Source organism: Sminthopsis crassicaudata, chromosome 4, assembly GCF_048593235.1.
Source record: "Sminthopsis crassicaudata isolate SCR6 chromosome 4, ASM4859323v1, whole genome shotgun sequence".
NCBI classification, from domain to species: domain Eukaryota; kingdom Metazoa; phylum Chordata; class Mammalia; order Dasyuromorphia; family Dasyuridae; genus Sminthopsis; species Sminthopsis crassicaudata.
In genome coordinates this window covers 397,703,881-397,724,221 of record NC_133620.1, presented here as the reverse complement: position 1 = coordinate 397,724,221, position 20,341 = coordinate 397,703,881, and the positions used below count along the sequence as shown (strand labels likewise).

General features: G+C 37.8%; 1 protein-coding gene across 1 annotated transcript in view; it reads right to left on the bottom strand.

Annotated features, from left to right (window-relative positions):
* The window catches only part of DRC8 (dynein regulatory complex subunit 8), a 112,509-nt gene extending 93,311 nt beyond the window's left edge, over window positions 1-19,198 (bottom strand). The window contains exon 1 of the mRNA XM_074262564.1: window positions 18,828-19,198. Within this exon, the coding sequence (XP_074118665.1) occupies window positions 18,828-18,852 (25 nt within the window). The 5' untranslated portion in view covers window positions 18,853-19,198. The remainder of the gene's footprint in view (window positions 1-18,827) is intronic.
* Between the last annotated feature and the right edge of the window lie 1,143 nt (window positions 19,199-20,341).

Genomic DNA, 20,341 nt, shown 5'->3' with positions numbered 1-20,341 from the left:
TCTCGTAGTTTAAAATTACATATTTTTATCATAGAAATACAAAGATATAACACTATATTATAGTTAATAGTTAGAAAGAAAAATTAATTAATTTTCCTAATGTGACCTTGAGATAAATTGCAAACGTTTAAATGTTGAGAATCCCTTTGATAGAATGAGAGAGGTGAATTATCTAAGAATGAAGGCAGGCTTTAACAAAAAGTAAAATAACAAACATTCCTAAGTCTGTGTGCAATTTTGAAGCATTTAACTAAGTACTTAAACCTCCACCTGAAAAAATTATAAAGTAATAGGCCTCAAGGGATGCCTTACCATGAGAACTGTTAAGAGCATGTAACAAAAGGAATATAGAAATGCCCTCAAGGTTAATTAACTGATAATACAAATGTTATTGTAAAAAGATAGATGCCTTCATACCATGGTACTACTGAATAAAAATTGTAAAGTAATAAAGAATCTGATGATCTTTACTAAAAGTTTACAAGAATTCTCAGTCAAGTGTTTTGTGAAAATCCTCTAATATAAAAAGTCCCGGGGCTACATTTAACAAAAGATCCAAATGACTACTTCAAAAGTGAAAGGAGCCATTTCACTGACTGTTTACATAACATTTTTAACAGAATGTAGTGAATCTGGGGGCATCATGCAGATATCCTTAAAATATTTCACATCTGAATATTGTTAGAATATTACCAGGTTAGGGCAGTTAGGTGACACAGCAGATAGAGTTCAAATTTGACCTTAAACACTTAACACTTCATAGCTAGGAGAGGGGAGGGAGAGAGGAGGGAGAGGGGAGAGAGGAGGGAGGAGGGAGAAGGGAGGAGAGAGGAGAGAGGAGAGAGGAGAGAGGAGAGAGGGGAGAGGGGAGAGGGGAGAGGGGAGAGGGGAGAGGGGAGAGGGGAGAGGGGAGAGGGGAGAGGAGAGAGGAGAGAGGAGAGAGGAGAGAGGGGAGAGGGGAGAGGGGAGAGGGGAGGGGAGAGGGGAGAGGAGAGAGGGGAGAGGAGAGAGGGGAGAGGGAGAGGGGAGAGGGGAGAGGGGAGAGGGGAGAGGGGAGAGGGGAGAGGGGAGAGGGGAGAGGGAGAGGAGAGAGGGGAGAGGGGAGAGGGGAGAGGGGAGAGGGGAGAGGGGAGAGGGGAGAGGGAGAGGGGAGAGGGGAGAGGGGAGAGGGGAGAGGGGAGAGGGAGAGGGGAGAGGGGAGAGGGGAGAGGGGAGAGGGGAGAGGGAGAGGGGAGAGGGGAGAGGGGAGAGGGGAGAGAGGGGAGAGGAGAGAGGGGAGAGGGGAGAGGGGAGAGGAGAGAGAGAGAGAGAGAGAGAGAGAGAGAGAGAGAGAGAGAGAGAGAGAGAGAGAGAGAGAGAGAGAGAGAGAGAGAGGAGAGAGAGAGAAGAAAAAAGGAAGGAAGGGAAAGGGAAGGGAAGGGAAGGGAAGGGAAGGGAAGGGAAGGGAAGGGAAGGAAGGAAGGAAGGAAGGAAGGAAGGAAGGAAGGAAGGAAGGAAGGAAGGAAGGAAGGAAGGAAGGAAGGAAGGAAGGAAGGAAGGAAGGAAGGAAGGAAGGAAGGAAGAAGGAAGGAAGGAAGGAAGGAAGGAAGGAAGGAAGGAAGGAAGGAAGGAAGAAGGAAGGAAGGAAGGAAGGAAGGAAGGAAGGAAGGAAGGAAGGAAGGAAGGAAGGAAGGAAGGAAGGAAGGAAGAAGGAAGGAAGGAAGGAAGGAAGGAAGGAAGGAAAGGAAGAAAATAAAAGAAAGAAAGAAAAGAAAAGAAAAGAAAGAAAAAATTTACCAGGTTTCAGTGACATTGTTAGTATTTTATGTGAATTGGAATTTTAGATGACATTACTGAGAAGGGAGATGAACAAGACAACCAGCTGATCACATCATATTTCTGAAGGTCCTATATACAATCTAATCCTTTCTGCTGCATTCCTTAGTACTTTGTATAATTTAATTTTTATGTTAAACATCATAGAGTTTCTCTTAGGAGATTAGAAGATGTCACCATTAAGGTTTTCTGATACTCCAATTTTTCTTGTTTTGTTAGTTATAACCTCTGTTTAAAACTAAATACTTGTTCCTATTTTCACTATTTAAATATTTATGGACTATCAAGAAGTTTCTCTAAGGCATTCACACAGCTTCTTAATGGCACCTTATTTTTAATCCTTCAAATTCCCTTTTTTTGTGTGTGTGTGGATTACTTCCATGTAGTAAAGTCACAGCAAATGAATATATAATTTTAGATGTACCATGAGACCTAAATAAAAAGAAGTATTGTCTCCACATAAAATCTGATCTAAAACAAAAAGGTAGTTCAATATGAACAATTTTCAGACGAAATTAAAACCATTTCTAATCATATGAAAAAATGCTATAAATCACTTGATTAGAGAAATGCAAATTAAGACAACTCTGAGGTCCCAACACACCTCTCAGAATGGCTAAAATATCAGGAAAAGATGATGGTAAATTATTGGAGGGAATGTGAGAAAACTTGGATACTAATACGTTGTTCATGGAGTTGTAAAATTAATCACTTTGTTTAGTGTTCATATTGGGGAGCAATTTGTAACTATAACCAAAGGGTTATCAAACTGTGCATACACTTTGATCCAGCAGTCTCTCTACTGGGCCTGTATCCTAGAGAGATCATTAAAACAAAAGAAAAGGACCCAGATATTGTTAGGTTCTTACTAAGTGCTAAGTTGGTACTTAACAATTCTCTAGCTCAGAATTCACACCTTTAGTTCAAATCTTTAAGGGAGTCTAAACCTTTGAAGGAATACTTTAAAGAAGTAAGTTCATTGATCAGTAAGGAGTTCCCACAAGCTCCTGGGAATACCCACAAGCCCATTCTCTGGGAGGATATAAGGAGCCACCAAGGCTGCCTCCCAGGACATTGATTTTGGAAGGCAGTCTGGAAGGAACAGTCTAGATTGGGAGAAGAGCAAGACTTCCCGTGAGAACTGCAGGGAAGTTCCAGGAGATTCAGAGCCAGGATTAAGGAAGAAGAGGATTTGAGATTCTACCTTTGCTCTGGCTAGAGGCTCTAGAAGCCTCCCAAGAAACCTGCTCACAGAGAAAAAGATTCACAGAAAAGAAACCTCCTCCCAGAGAAGGACTGAGAGAGGACAGGACACTTACAATTTGGTACCCAATATGGGGCAAAGACTTTTGCTTATCCTGACTAGGGCTTATTCTGAGCCCTTCAGAGCAGCTAGCCCGAACCTTAACAAGATGTCAAAAATGTTTGTGGCAGCCCTTTTTGTAGTGGCAAGGAACTGGAAGCTGAATGGATGCCCATCAACTGGAGAATGCCTGAATAAGTTATGGTACATGAATGTTATGAATATATTATTATTCAGCAGGATGATTTCAGAAAGGCCTGGAAAGACTTACCATGAACTGATGCTAAGTGAAGTGAGTGGAATCAGGAGAACATTGTACACAGTAACAAGATTATATGATGATCAGCTATTTGGATATGGCTCTTCTCAACAAGGAGATGATTCAGACCACTTCCAATAGACTTGGGATGGAGAGAGCCATCTACACCCAGGAAGACTAGAGGGACTGAATGTGGATCACAATATTGTATTTTTACTTTTTCTGTTGTTTGCTTGCTTTTTTTTTTCTCATTTTTTTTCCTTTTTGATCTGATTTTTCTTGTGCAGCATGAGAAATAGAAATATGCATAGAAGAACTGCACATATTTAATATATATTGAATTACTTGCTGTCTAGAGGTGGAGGTGAGCGAAGGGAGAAGAAAAATTTGGAACATTAAGGTTTTTGCAAGGGTGAATATTGAAAACTATCTTTGCATGTATCTAGAAAATAAAAAGTTATTTTTAAAAAGGCAATCCAAAATTCACATTCATGAAATGTGAATGAACTGTGAATTTTCCTGCATAACTGACATATATATATATATATATATATATATATATATATATATATATATATATATATATATATATATATATATATAACCACAGATTTCTGTGCATTGTTACCCCAAAAACATTCTTGGTCTTCCACAATCTATTTTTGTCTTCTTTTATAATTAGCCTTTCATAGAGGCACATTGTTTTTGCATTCCTCTTTGTAAAATTATTTTGATCAACTCATTTTAAAATCTTATTTTTTAATAATACCTTTTTATTTGTTATGAGTGGCTTACTCATATTCATATAGCTATTAAGTATTTGATACCCTTCTATCAACTAAATCTTTTGACTCTAAGATAAGAATCTACAAGGACTACAGATCCTACAAAAGGATCCAAAACTGAAAAAAAAAATCCCTTAATTTTGCAGATAAAGAAACTGAATCTCATAAAGCAAAAATAAAGTTCCTAAAGACATACAGGGATTAAGCAGCAAAACTGGTCCTCTTTGACTTCCACATCCAGTGATCTTTCTTCTCTTTGAGGCCTGTTAAATCTATCTTGTTTTGGGGAATATAATTACATATTTACTTCACTTCAATAGATGCATAGTTTATCTTTTATGTCAAATTTCTATAAAATAAGTGACATTTTCCTAATAATTTATATCATAATTTCAGTTTTATGTACATATGGGGAAAGATTTAGCTACAAAAAATTATGAAATGCTTAATAAATAAAGTCATAAAGCTGAAATAGCTGAAAAGAACATTAATCTAGAGATGTGATAGACTCAAGGGCCAGAGATATCCATTTTATATAGCTACTGTGTAAATTCACTTTGCTTAACTATCTTTGTTATATTTTTTTTTCTTGCTAGTTATTAAAGATGAATAGAACAGAGAAGAGAAAGGAATTGACAAGTGATTTTTTTCCCCCTGAGGCAACTGGGGTTAAGTGACTTGCCTAGTCACACAGCTAGTAACTATTAAGTATCTGAGGCTGGATTTGAACTGAGGTCCTCCTGACTTCAGGGACAATTCTCTATCCACTGAGCCATCTAGCTACCCCTGACAATAGTGTTTAAAAAAAAAAAAAAAAAAAGATAAATGAAACTTTTCTAAATACACATTAGAGAACAGAAGGAAGCAAACAGTTATGTGATAGTTTCAAATGTAACCCTTGTTTTGTTCTGTGTATATGTAAATGTTCTTTTTTGTTGGTGGTACTGTTTGAATTCCAAATTTTAAAAAACTTAAGTAGAAAAAAATAAGTCTAGGAATGGAAGAATATGCTCCATAAACATCCTCAATTAGTAGTCATACAGGCTATGCTTAAACATCTCCAGTGACAAGGAACTACCTAATCAAATAGTTATAAAACTAATCAAAAAGAAGTCCCATCTGATTGCCTGTCATCAAGTGGAGGGAGGGGGGGGATAATTTGGAAAAATGAATACAAGGGATAATATTATAAAAATATATATAATAATAATAAAATAGTAAAAAAATAAAAAATAAATAAAATACTGATAACTAAAAAAAAAAAAGAAGAAGAAGTCCCATCTTCAGAAAATTCTGATTGAAAATTCTATCAAAATCTGTCCATGAAATTTATGCTTCTTAGTGCTAGTTTTCCCCTCTGGGACAAAACAGAATAAGCCCTATCTAAGTAGCTATGGGACCTAGGGCAAATCACTTTCTAGGCTTCAAGTAGCTTTAAAAAAAAAAAAGAAAGAAAAAGAAAAAGAAAAAAAGAAAAGAAAAGAAAAGAAAAATTAGACTAGTACCTTGAAGTTCTAAAATTTTATTACTTAAATATATTTTATATGAGGCAATCTTCTTAATATTTAAAGATAGCTATTCTGTGCTTCCTAAGTGCTGTCTTCCTCACATTAAACATCACTTGCTCCTTCAACCCACATTCATATGACATGATTTCCAGCACACAATCCTGATCACCTTTCCCTGAATTTGTTCCAGTTTATCAGTGTCCTCCTTTAAAGGGTAGCACCCAAGTTCTCCAAGATACTCCCTCTTGATTCACAAAATACCTCTACCTCCCCCAGTTAAAAAAAATTACATACTGGACAAAACATATTCCTGTAGCTTAAGATTGCCTTGGCTTTTTTGACAACCATCTTATGTTCTGAATTCATAATGAATCTAAAAAAGCCTCAAATCTCTACTTTTTTTTTCAGCATGTTAACTACTGTCTAGCCATCTTTCCTACCTTTATGCAACTGTTTGTTTTTGAACCAAAGAAAATGTGAGACTTTACATGTGGCCCAAATAAATTTCATCTTGTTAGATGAACTGTACAGTGCAAATTTACTCATCAAATGTTTCTTCTATTACACCAGAATTGGATTTATACTTACTGTGTTACCACAATCATTACATGGGTATTTTCTCTGAATCTAGGTTTCCTTATAAGTAAAACAGAAATAATACTTATAGTACCTCTTTCAATGTTATTTAAAGAAATACATTTGAAATAAAGCCCCATCTAAATCTGAACTATTAGAATACCCAGCCCTAATTTACTTATTACTCGTTTAATTGTCCTTTTCTGTTTTTTCAGACAGCTAGGTGCCAAAATAGATCAAGTTCCAGACCTAATCAAAAAGATCTGAGCTCAAATTTGTCCTCAGCCCTTACTAGCTAGGTGACCCTGGACAAATCACTTATCTCAGTTTCCTCATTAATAAAATGAGCTGGAGAAGGACACTCCAGTCTCTGCCAAGAAAACTCCAAATAGGGTCACAACATTCTTTTTCTTAAATATAACACCCACAGAATTTTTTTGTCTTACTGAAGTAGCTAAAGACACAAATATGCAGATGATTTAAGAATTCTTACCAAGCAAGACATCAAAGGGCACAAATTATAAATTGACAATCTTGTAATTTAAACTGAGTCATAAAGCTTTAAGGAGAAAGCATTCACTTGATTTGTTGACCAAATGAGTATAAATATCTTTGTCCAGAGCAGAGAGTAATCAAGAGATAAATATATTCTCTCTAAACAATAAAGTCTAAAGGAGATTCCCTCCAAAACTGGCTACCAAGCTCCTACTTATTTACTCCAGCAAAAACCTACAATTCTCACCAGACCAGATAATGATCAAAAAATCTAATGGAATTCGCTAGTAAATGACATTTTCCATTCGATAACTGCTCTATAAGTCACCTAGAAGCTCATGAGCACTAAGAAAGGGAGTTTCTAGCAAAGCCAGCTCTAGGAGGAGGCTTAGCCCCCCCCACCTCAGCTTAAATCACAGGCAGGCTATGACCCTAAACTCTTAAGCCCCATCAATCGTCACTAAGCCCCAGGATGATCTGAAATCCATATTGGGTTCCTTGGATGCCACGGAAGCAGCAGTGACAAGTATAGCATGGCCTGGCTCAGAATGGGTCAGCCCTTAGCATTGAGGGACTCTGAGTCCCTCCCTCACCCTCTGTTCTAAAACACCACAAAAGTCCCTGAAGATCCAGGGCTCTGAACCCAAAGATTCAGGGGAGCGTTACCTGGAAGACAGAAGTTAGCATAGAAACTTAGGTGTTTCAGGGCAAGTTCAAGCAAGTCCTAGCCTGCACAAAGGGCAACAAAAAAGGTGCAGCCTTGGGGTGGCACAAAGTCTCACTTCAAAAACTAAACCAAGAGACATGAGTAAGGCAAAAAAGATATGAACCAGGATTTAAAAAAAAAAAAATTATCATAGCTCCAAAGATAACCCCAAAATCCTGCTCACAAGGAAAAAGTAATTGCATAACAACTGCAAGCAGAGACTTACAGGGAAAAAAAGTATTCTTTTTTTTAAATTATTTTTTTCCACTCCTGACTTCCTCAAAAAAAAAAAACTGATTTTCCACAAACACTGCATGAATACCTAAGGAAAAAAATAAAGCAAGAATTTTTTAATTGAAATAAAGGTTCCCAAAGAAGGAATTACAAAGAGAAAATAACTTAGAAGAAAAAGTGGTAAATCTTACTCATGTAATCCCTAAAAACTGAAATAGAATAAACAAAAATTAATCACTTCATGAGACAGAAAAAAAAAAATTTAGAATTCAGGAAAAAAAAACTATGTAATGTAGATGATTTTTAAAAAACTGATCTGGAAAACAGGGTCAAGAATAAATAATTTAAGTTTCATCAAACTCCTGGAAAACCATGATTAAAAAAAAATCCTGGATTTTATAAATTAATATATTATAAAATTATAAAAGTATATATTATAAAATAATAAAATATATTATAAAATTATATCATAAATTAGTTGGGGGAAGGGAAAAATTAGAACAAAAGGTTTGGCAATTACCCATGCATATATCTGGTAAATAAAAACAATTTTTAAAAAATCATAAATTAAAATTGAACATATCTCTTAGAACCAGAAAGAAAAGCAAAGATACAATCTACTGATCACCTTCTGAGAAATAACACTAAAGTGTGTGTGTGTGTGTGTGTGTGTAGCTTTGTTTTTCCTTGCTTTTTCAAAAGAAAGGAGAAGAGATAAGGAAAAGGAAGAGAATTTGGTACGGGAGTGGGGGGGAATCTAAGGGAATAGAGAAAATTTGAAACAGGAAAAAAAAAAGTCTATGGACTTTGGGGAAAAAAAAAAAAGTTTCAAGAAAGTCATAGCCAAAATCCAGTTTCCATATCCAAAAACAATTACTGCAAGTATCCAAAAAGGGCTTCAAGTACCAAAGAACTATAGTCAGGATTATATGAGACCTGGCAGCTTCCATCATAAACCAGAGGAGATCTTGAAATACAATATTCCAAAAGGCAAAACATATAGATATATCCAAGAATGACTTATTTTGTAGAATCTAACTTTAGGAGGGGAATGGACCTCTAATGAAAGTGTCTTGTCAAATATTTCTGATGAAAATATCAAAGCTGAGTAAAAACTTTGAAATACACAAGAAAAACCTAGAAAGGTAATTATTTGAATATCTAGAATTAATTATATGATGATATAATGCCAACATCCAAATATAAGAAAAATAATCAAGTTTTCCCTTAGGAGATTAATGTCTTTAAAAGGTATTAAGGGATTTAATTGAGAAAAACAGAGGTACTAGGGATGTATTGGTCCTTCTGTGAGGTTTGTGAGAGGAGAAATAGAAAGGTAAAAGGAATAATGAAAAGAAAAAAGATAGCATAATCTGACATTTTTCCTAATTAGGGTTTGTAAAAAGAAACATATAAACTTGGAGGATACAGTTCAGCATCAGATAAACATGAACCTTATCTAAAATGTAAAAGATGTAATAATATTGTGCCAAAGTTCCCTTTTATTATCTTGACTCAGTTTCCCTAAATTGTCCTGCCTCGGTTTCCCTAATTGTTCTGCCTCAGTTTATAATTGTTCAGCTCAATCCCGCAAAATCACCCTTCCCTCTTAATCAGAATATTTGATAAGGATAAAAGAGCTTATATTTTAGAATATCAGAATGCCCCTCCCCATCCCAAGCTATCAGAATATCAGATACCATCTTATCAAGATGCCTCTCCCAACCTCCAGGGTGCTTCCCCCCCCATTAGGTCATCCCCATCTCAGGTGGCTCACCTTACCTAGTCAAAGTCCCATTTGGCTCTCAGCATCCTGACTCTGCCCCTCTTCAGTCTATCCCTGTATCTGCATCAAGTATACATATATATGTATATGTCATTGAGAACTCACATTGTTGGCTGGATTCTTGGAGATGATAGTCCCATTCAGCCCTGGTAATAAACCATGGATCCATTTGGTCCCAGTAAATCTCTCCCTTTGAAATAAAATATTAAATACTCTCTAATCTCTATCTTGCCTCAGTTTCTCCAGCATTACAGTATAACCATATCAATTTCAACAAGGAAATAAGAGAGAAGAGTTTAAAAGGAAGAGAAGTTAAGAAGAACACAAAGTTCCTAGTCCTAAAAGGAGAAAACAAAAAACAAAATTAAAAAAAAAAATGGTACCTATTAATTGGGAAATAAGTCAAGCAATTGTAGCATATGAAATGTAATATCACATTATTATGCCATAAGAAAATGAGACAATTTCATAGGAACCTATTAAAATGAACTGTTCCAGAGTGAAATGAGTACAACCAGCTGAATAATTCATATGAACAAAAAGACAACAATATTGTAAAGAACAAAGATGAAAGACTCAAAAACTCTGATTACTGTAATGCCCAATTCTGTCTATAAAATATCTCTAATGAGGAATATTAACCACATCCTGAGAGATGGTAGGTAAAGATACAAAAAGATGCATAGATTTTTGGATGTGGTAAAAAATGAATGATTTGTTTTACACAATTATGCTTATTTGTTTAAAGGGCTTCATTATTTTTCTCTTAGGTTTTAATGGGAATTTGAGGGAAAAGAGTTTAATAGTAAAACCAGACCAAAAAAAATGAAATATTTTTTAAATGCATAGAAGAAACCAAAAGACAAGGAACTTCAGAAGGAAACAAATACAAGAATAGTTTTGAAAATAATATGTGTAACTTATATATACACTTTATGTAGTATAACATGGATATTCAGTTTCGTATACAAACTTGTGTTCAGCTATGTTTACATTTTCTCTTTAATGATGTTTAAGCTAAAATTTAAAAATGTAGCACATCCCTGAATGTTATTTTATGAGGCACTAAACAAGAAAGGATCAGAACTATAAAGAAATGTAATTAAGAGACTGTTAGTTAAAAAAAAACTTCTGACTGCATAAACTTGCTTTAAAATGTGAGAGGAAAATGCTAAAACTAGCAACAATTATCTGTCCCACTGCTAACATAGCATTCAGTATATAGCAACAAAGTGGATGACCAGCCTGATGATATACCTTATATGCTATTTTTGTTATCTTATCCTTCTGCCACTTGCATATTGGGAAATGGTACCTGGTCTTATATATTATATTCCTTTCCAATCTTTATCAAAGGCACTTAATGCAAAGATTTTTCTCCACTAACAATTTCTCTTCTAATCTTAGTTGCATTGATTTTGTTCATACAAAAGCTGTTAAATTTTCTATAATCAAAAAGGCCTACCTTATCTTTTATGATCATCTCTATCTCCTTGTCTGGTCAAGAATTCTCCCTTGGCTAATAATTGTAAAAGGTATCACCTTCCCATTTCCTGTAAATTTTTTTTAACAATATGACCTATTATGCCATGTTCCACTTAGAACTAATTTAAGTATTTGGTTTAAGATCTTCATCTAAACTCTTTTTTTTTCTTTTTTTTTTTTTTTTTTGCCAAACTGCTTTCTAATTTTTCCAGTTTTTGTTGCATAAGGAGTCCAAGTAGTTCATATAGAACACTCAACTAATACAGTCCCAAATTTTTAACTGCCTGCTGGACATCTCAATCTGATTAGTACCTCCAAACTTTGAGATAGCATGGCAAAAAAGGGTGGCATAAGGACACAAGTTTCCTTCATGCTGAGCTTTGACTTGTCCTGTGTTATCAAGGTCAGATCTCTCCTAGGAGCCTCAAGCCATTCTCTAAGCCTCTAATTTATGGATACATAGAGATCTGCATAAACAAAGAAATACTCAGGTCCACAAAATCACAGATAAATTTTGATAAACTTTCCTCAGACTCAAAAAAAAGCCAGTTACATTATCAGCCATCTTTCTCCACCTGTTTCTCCTGCTTCAACTTCCTTACTTGTGGATATGATTATGTTGCCAGGTGCTAAGGTTTAAAATTCATCAAATCTTTTTAAGTGCCTGCCTACTACTGGCAAAGCTTTCTGCCAGATGCTGAGGATAGAAAGGCAGGAGCAAAAAGGTTCTTGCCCTTTAAAGAACTTGTAATCACTGGGGGAGGATGCAAAACAGAATTTTTGAGTTGGCTCATCTGAGTGACCAGCTAGTGCAACCCTACCTGAAGGAATGCCAATAAGGAAGACCTCCAATGATTGGAAAGAGCTAAGGAACTGCTGCTACCTCTTAAGGAATGCCATTCCATTTTTACTTAACTAATTGTTAAGTATTTTTTATTATTTTTTAACAATTAATCTAATATCTCTTTACAATTTACACTGCTTGTGTTCCCAAAGCAAAAATTTGGAGAAAAGTACTAGATTCTGAGATTATAAATAAATTAGAAGATCATAGAATAATTTACCTCTCAGACCCGTGGAAAAGGAAGGAATTTATGATCAAAGAACTACTAGAGGTCATTATTGATCACAAAATAGAAAAATTTGATTATATCAAATTAAAAAGGTTTTGTACAAACAAAACTAATGCAGACAAGATTAGAAGGGAAGTAATAAACTGGGAAAACATTTTTACAGTCAAAGGTTCTGATAAAGGCCTCATTTCCAAAGTATATGGAGAATTGACTCTAATTTCTAAGAAATCAAGCCATTCTTCAATTGATAAATGGTCAAATGATATGAACAGACAATTCTCAGATGAAGAAATTGAAACTATTTCTAGCCATATGAAAAGATGCTCCAAGTCATTTTTAATCAGAGAAATTAAGACAACTCTGAGATACCACTACACACCTATCAGATTGGCTGGAATGACAGGGAAAAATAATGCAGAATGTTGGAGGGGATGTGGGAAAATTGGGACACTGATATATTGCTGGTGGAATTGTGAATACATCCAGCCATTCTGGAGAGCAATTTGGAACTATGCTCAAAGAGTTATCAAACTGTGCATACCCTTTGATCTAGCAGCGTTACTAGTGGGCTTATATCCCAAAGAGAGTTTAAAGAAGGGAAAGGGGAGGAGGAAGGAATTTGTGTCCAAAGGAGAACTAGAGACCATTATTAATCAAAAAATAGAAAATTTTGATTACACCAAATTAAAAAGTTTCTGCACAAGCAAAACTAATGTAAACAAGATTAGAAGGGAAGTATCAAATTGGGAAAACATTTTTACAGTTAAAGGTTCTGATAAAGGCCTCATCTCCAAAATATACAGAGAATTGACTTTAATTTATAAGAAATCAAGCCATTCTCCAATTGATAAATGGTCAAAGGATATGAACAATTTTCAGATGCTGAAATTAAAACTATTTCCACTCATATGAAAGTGTTCCAAATCACTATTGATCAGAGAAATGCAAATTAAGACAACTCTGAGATATCATTACACACCTGTCAGATTGGCTACGATGACAGGAACAAATAACAATGAATGTTGGAGGGGCTGTGGGAAAACTGGGACACTGATGCATTGTTGGTGGAGTTGTGAAAGAATCCAACCATTCTGGAGAGCAATCTGGAATTATGCCCAAAAAGTTATCAAAATGTGCATACCCTTTGACCCAGCAGTGCTACTACTGGGCTTACAGCCCAAGGAAATACTAAAGAAGGGAAAGGGACCTGTATGTGCCAAAATGTTTGTGGCAGCCCTTTTTGTAGTGGCTAGAAACTGGAAAATGAATGGATGTCCATCAATTGGAGAATGGTTGGGTAAATTATGGTATATGAATGTTATGGAATATTATTGTTCTGTAAGAAATGACCAACAGGATGAATACAGAGAGCCTTGGAGAGACTTACATCAACTGATGCTGAGTGAAACAAGCAAAACTAGGAGATCATTATACACTTCAACAATGATACTGTATGAGGATGTATTCTGATGGAAGTGGATATCTTCAACATAGAGAAAAGCTAATCCAATTCCAATTGATCAATGATGGAGAGAATCAGCTACACCCAGAAAAGGAACACTGGGAAATGAGTGTGAACTGTGAACATTTTTTTTCTTTTTTGTTTTTCTTCCCAGATTATTTTTACCTTCCGAATACAATTCTTCCTTTGCAACAACAACAACAACAAAATTCGGTTCTGCACATATATATTGTACCTAGGATATACTGTAAGATATTTAATATGTATGGGAATGCCTGCCATCTAGGGGAGGGGGTGGAGGGAAGGAGGGGAAAAAATTCAGATCAAAAGGGAGTACAAGGGATAATGTTGAAAAAAAAAATTACCTATGCATATGTACTGTCAAAAAAAAGTTATAATTATAAAAATTAATAAAAGCGAATTAAGTTCAAAAAAAAAAAAGGGAAAGGGACTTGTATGTACAAGAATGTTTGTGGCAGCCCTCTTTGTAGTGGACAGAAACTGGAAACTGAGTGGATGCCCATCAATTGGAGAATGGCTGAATAAATTGTGGTATATGAATATTATGGAATATTATTGTTCTGTAAGAAATGACCAACAAGATGATTTCAGAAAGGCCTGGAGAGACTTATATGAACTGATGCTGAGTGAAATGAGCAGGACCAGGAGATCATTATATACTTCAACAACAATACTATAAGATGATCAATTCTAATAGACAAGGCCCTCTCCAACAATAAGATGAACCAATTCAGTTCCAATAGGGCAGTAATGAACTGAACCAGCTACACCCAGAGAAAGAACTCTGGGAGTTGCCTATGAACCACTACATTCCCAATCCCTACATTTTTGTCCACCTACATTTCTTATTTCCTTCACAGGCTAATTGTACACTGTTTCAAAGTCCAATTCTTTTTGTACAGCAAAATAACTGTTTGGACATGTATGCATACATTGTATTTAACTTATACTTTAACATATTTAACATATATTGGTCAACCTGCCATCTGAGGGAAGGGGTGGGGGGAAGGAGGGGAAAAGTTGAAACAAAAGCTTTTGCAATTGTCAATGCTGGAAAATGTATACCAATGCATAAATTTTTTGTAAAATTTAAAAAAAAAAAAAAGTACTAGATTCTAGAGAGATTAGGAAAAGCTTCCCAGAAATAGAACTTTAAAAAAACTTGAAGAGGGAGAAAGGACTAGATGTATGGGTTCCTAGGAAATAGCTTTGTCTAATTTCTTAAATCTTTTAAATCATTTTACATTTAAAAGTAAAATAGTAAGTAAAAGGCGCTATCTTAGTTTACCATATATGCTTGTTTCTGTTGAAACAATTATTAATTTTTGTGTAGTCAATTAGGTTTGGGATATTTGATAGCTTACTGACCAGTATAAAAACAGATTTAGTGGCTACTCTCATCAATAGAAAACTAGTACAAAACTCACTGGATCTCTTTACTTCATGGCCATCCCAGAATCTCTGCTCTCAATAATATGGGGAAGGAGCTAAATCCATGGAAACCAACTTGGTCCTGGGCAGATGACTGCTTCTTGATGGCTCACATCACCAATTTACAGCTAGAAGGGAGCTAGCCAGCCATCTAGTCTAATTTCCTTATTTTACAAATAAAGAATCTGAGCCTCAGAGAGGTGAAGTCATTTGCCCAAGCTCACATAAATAAGTTACAGAGTTAGTACATAAAGTCAGGTTTTCTAATTTTTAAATCCAGCACTATTTCTACTGTATGTGACTTAAGGTTGTGGAATTTTTGACAAAGGAAGCTGCAATCTTTTTCAAAGGCACTTACCTTCAAGTAAGCCAGTGAGGAATACAGGAGTTAACAGAATTCCCTTGGATGTCTTTCTGCAAACCCTCCCCATCTCCTATCCCCATTCCTAAAACAAGCTGAAGGAGAAAAGCATTATGCCTGGCACTTTACAAATATTATTTCATTTTATTCTTACAACCATTTTGTGAGGATTATCCCCATTTTCCAGTTGAAGGAACTGAGGCAGATGAGTCACAATGTTTGTGGCTGCATCTGTATACAGGTCTTCCTCACTCCAGCCCCAGTCCTTTACCTACTGTATAACCACCTTGCTGTCTCTATCCAGATCAACTGCCTCATTTATTTTTTAAATGAAAAATTTTATTACTTATACACACACATCCTTTAAGTAATTATATATAGTAATAATATAATATATATATTATGTCATTTTTAAAAAATGAGACGGTTGGTAATGTGGCAAATTTGAAGAATGGACAAGAAATCATAAGATATCTAACCTTATACATCTAATCCAAACTCCTCCTTTTAAAGATAAGGCTAAGAGAGGTTACATAACTCCTCTAAAGTCTGCTAATTAATAGCCGGGCCTGGAAACCAAAGCCACTAATTCCCAGGCTGGTCTTCTTTCTACTCTGGAAAAAATCACTTCAAATAAGAGAATGAGAGCTGTCAGATAACTGGCCTTGTTCATTCTGAAACCAAGGACCAGAGAAGTCTACTATCTTATACAAGGTCAAACAGTATGCAGGAAGTGACAAAGTCAGGAGATAAATCCAGATCACACATTAGGCATCCTTTTTACTTCCCACTGCTCTTTAAAATAAGGAAGGATTAAATGATCTCAAGTCCTCTCTACTTCAAAGTTAAATGTCTAGTTTTTTGTAGTATTTTCTTCTTAACAAAAATAGCTCCCAAATATCCATGATTAACCTGTTCTGCTGCTGACAAATCTCTTCCCAAATGTCTACCAAAACATCTACTTCTAATAGAGTTGCTAAATAAAGTAACTAAATCAGGTTCTATTTCCTGCTTCACTGCCAGCCAACTGTAAGGCCTAGTGAAAACCATTTAAACCTTTAAAGCTAGACTCCATCTATAAAGAAAAGGGATTAAACTAATGAAAATAATAGCTCATAATTTTATAGTGTTTTTAACAATGTTTTCCTCACAACCAAGGGAGGTACCAAATGGTATTCCCTTATTCTCATTTTACAAATAATGGAATTAAAATTTAGAAAGGTTAAGGGACTTGTAACATAAATGGTGGAGATGACATTCAAACCCAAGTTGCAAATCCACATTCATTGTTCCTTCCATTAAAGAGTGCTGATTATAAATTTCCTTCTACAATTCTATATTCTGGTTTCCTGATAGGGCTGAAAAATTAATAGAAAAACAAGTCACTTCTTAAGATGTATACAATTGTAGCACTTGTACTTTCTAAAAAGCATTACTGAAAGCTATCACTTTTTAAAGGAAAGGTGTCATAGTAATATTCATACATTTCATTAAGAATGTAAACTTGAGGCCAGGGTTGGTTTCAATTACAAATATTATTGCTGAAAATTGATAAATCATTACAACATATTTACTTTTGTTCCAATTGATATTCTGTGGCACAGCAGAAATCCAGAGTTGGAAGGGGTCTTATAAGCCACATAGTTCAATGTCTTTGAAGTTTGCAAATAAGGTTTGAGGGAATTAAGTGATTGACTCTGAAATTCAGTCTTCCTAATTTCAGGACTCTTTTCACAGCCCACCTCAGGGACCATAAATACTGATACTATACTTTTAACTCTTAAGGTGCTAAGAATTAATAAGAATTGTTTTCTAATTGCTTTGCTGGAATTTTTCAAAGAATAAATTATTTATCAATCTCAATACAACTCCAGTAATAATTAAAATATACTGTGTGGTTTAGTAGCCTAAATACTAGATTTCAAATAGTCAACAAGCAATTATTAAACACCTACTAAATATACTACGAAACGTCTAAAAGCTAGGGATACAAAGATAAACAAACAAACAAACAAAAATTCCTGCTTTTAAATTTAGTCTAAAGGAGAAATCAGTGCAAATTATTTATCACTGCCAATAAGACTGTCATATTCAAAATATACATGGGGCTTCAAATAATCCACGCATTTTTAAGCACCTACTATGTGTGAATTATTGTGTCTAAGCCTTGAGGATAAAAAGGACAAAAAGAATCCCTATGAAGAGGTCCTGAAGGGTGTTTTTCACCTGCTCCCAAGGAGTAGAGTTTACATGGGGAGACTATAGGTAAATAAAGATGCAAAAAACAAATTATCGACGATTAATGCATTACATTAGGGGAGGGGAGAACATGAACGGTGGTGGATTTTGGCTAAGTCAGAGAAGCTTTTTTCCAAGCTCTATTGTTTACGATACGCAGACAAGGTGACCGACTGCCCGTTTTAGGGTCCTGCAGGCGAAAATAGAAAAGCTGCATTTTCGGGCTCCCTGCAGCGATCAATTAACTGGAGAACTGGGCCTTCTTTGCACCGGAGCCCCAATTTCTCAGACCAGGGCCTTTCTTTTTATTGTGTGGAGCACCTGCGGGGGAGGAGATGCGAACATGTCTGCCTCCCCGCCGCCTAAGATGGAGGCCGCCAGTCAGCCCGGGCCCCGGGCCGCACGCAGAGAGAACAGCTCGGGCGGAGCCCGGGAGAGTGGGGGCGGGGAGAGCCTGCGGCGTGCCAGCATCCTCGGGACCTCTTGGAAGGAGCAACCCTGGAAGAGCGGCCGTACCTCCTACCGAGACTGCCCTGACTTGTTTCCTCAATCGAGATCTTTGGGAGCTACAAAATCAAATATATTAAACTCTACCGCCTAGTCCTGGGCAAGAGCGAGGTGCGGCCGGACAGGCGCTACATGGCGCAGGAGGGGGAGGGAACTGCCGCAGCCTCGCTTCCTCCCGCCCTTGCGTTTCTCCGCGGGGAGCAAGATGGAGCCGCCAAATGGTCGTCAGTTACAGAGGAACACGAAAGGAAGCCTGGCGCGGCCGCGTGGGGGCGACGGGAGGTGCAAAGAGGATCCAGGAGGAAAAACCCCGCCGCGCCGAGGCCTGGACCTCGGAGCCTCATTCGGGGACACAGCGATCTATCCGTAATACTATTACCGGGACCACATCTTTTTTGTCCTGGGCTGTGGGGCTAGCTACAGTTTCCGGGAAGAGGAGGGGGAGGGGCGGCGGGAGGCGCCGAGGCGTCGCATTCGGGCACCGCGCCTGGCCTGGGGGAGGGGAAGACGAGCGATGGGAGGAGAGATTAAAGGGGGTGAGGAGGGAGGGTGAGAATAAGGAGAGGAGGAGGAGATCCGAGTCCTCCCTCCCTCTGCGCTGGGCGGGGCCAAGGTCATCGTCTCCCTACCCCCACCCCATACCCGTGGCCCCTTCCCCACTACGGGCGGCACGTACAAAAAGGGCATTGGAAGGGGGATCCCCCGGGAACGCTTCTTCCGAGATCTTAGAGTACGTGCGGAAAGCCTGGCCGGGCCCTTCCCTTCCCTAGGCGGTTTCCTACCTCCGCTGTCTTTTTCGTCCGCCATCTTGTTGCCGCCCGGTCGCCCTGGAGATGCCAGGTGGCGCTGGGCGGCGGCGGGAAAGAAGAACCGCCTGGATCCGAAGGGGAAGGGAAGGGAATGGAGAGGAATATCAGGCTTGGTGCTGCCGCAGCCCCTGCGTCTCCAGCAGGCATGTTCCTCTCGCCATGGGGAGATAGGGGGATGGGGGAGTCAAAAACAAGGACACCCAAAAGATCTCTACATAAAATCCCCGCGCGCTCCCCTCCGCCATAAAAACGCGGGCCCCGCCCTCGATCCCCCAGAACCCTAAGGTATTGTTAGATAATTGCCGCCAAAGCCCTCCCTTCCCGCCCTCCACAGGGGGCCCTGGCCCTCCCCCTCCCCAACTTATCCCGCTCGTTTCCTCCCTCCCTCGTGCTACCCGGGATGACTGCGTTTTTATAGCGAGATTTAAAAAAAAAAAAAAAAAAAAAAGGCGGCTGGAAACGTGCAGGAGGCGCTGTGGGCCGACTGGGCCAGGGATCGAGCTTGGGGCCGTCCCTCCTCACCCGGGCAGAGAACAGCCCACGTGGGGTGCGCACGGGGGCGGCCCCTCCCGGCACTCTCTACATTCTAAGGCCCCAGGGAAGCCGCGGCCGCCTGAAGGTTGTGTAGCCGGCGCTCTCATTTCCCCCCCTCCGCGGGTCCTCCCTGCAACTCTCTATCCCCACCCATGCTTTCTCCCCAGGAGGGCGATGTAAAAAAAAAAAACGATTCTGGCTGTGTGGCACGATGACTTCAAAGGACAACTGGGCCGAGAGCAGGAGGAAATCGGCCATTAAGCTAATGTTCCTGAAGCTGGGGAGCGCTAGCTGGAGTCTGATGCCAGGCTCTGGTTAAAACACTGGCAGCGACGTTGTCTAGGCTGCAATGTCAGATACCAGCCATGAGGCAAAACATAGGGTTCTCATAGCAACAACTCGCCCATATTGCAGTACGCAGAATTACATACGTCGAAACGCTTGGGGCTTTGTTTTGGTTTTTTTTTTTTTTTAATTCTTTGTCAAGTTTTCTTGCTGAAATTGCTGTGAAATCTATAACTTTAGCTTTTTTTTTTTTAAAAGCCGACCTTTGCAGCTTAAATGGTTTTAAACCTGAAATGTATTTCGGGAACTCAATGTGCAATGTCTTTTTAAGAGGGCATTTAAATAATATGCTCAAAAGGGGTTTTTTGTTTTTTGTTGTTTTTTGCAATTCATGCGAACAATGGATTCGCAATATCTTGATTCCGTATTTAATGTAATTTATAAATTGCACGATAAAGAGATAACTCAGTAAACAAGTTGGCCGTATTTTTCCTCTTTGGAATAATTGTTTTGCTTTTCTTGGAAAGATTTCTGCACCACAATTTATAACTGCAGGCCCAGAACTCACTAATTCCAACTGCAATGGAACCAGAATCGTTTCGGGTAGGGAGGCAGATAATTTCAAAAAGTTTAAAATTGTGTTCTCAAACACTTAAATTTTTTTTTTT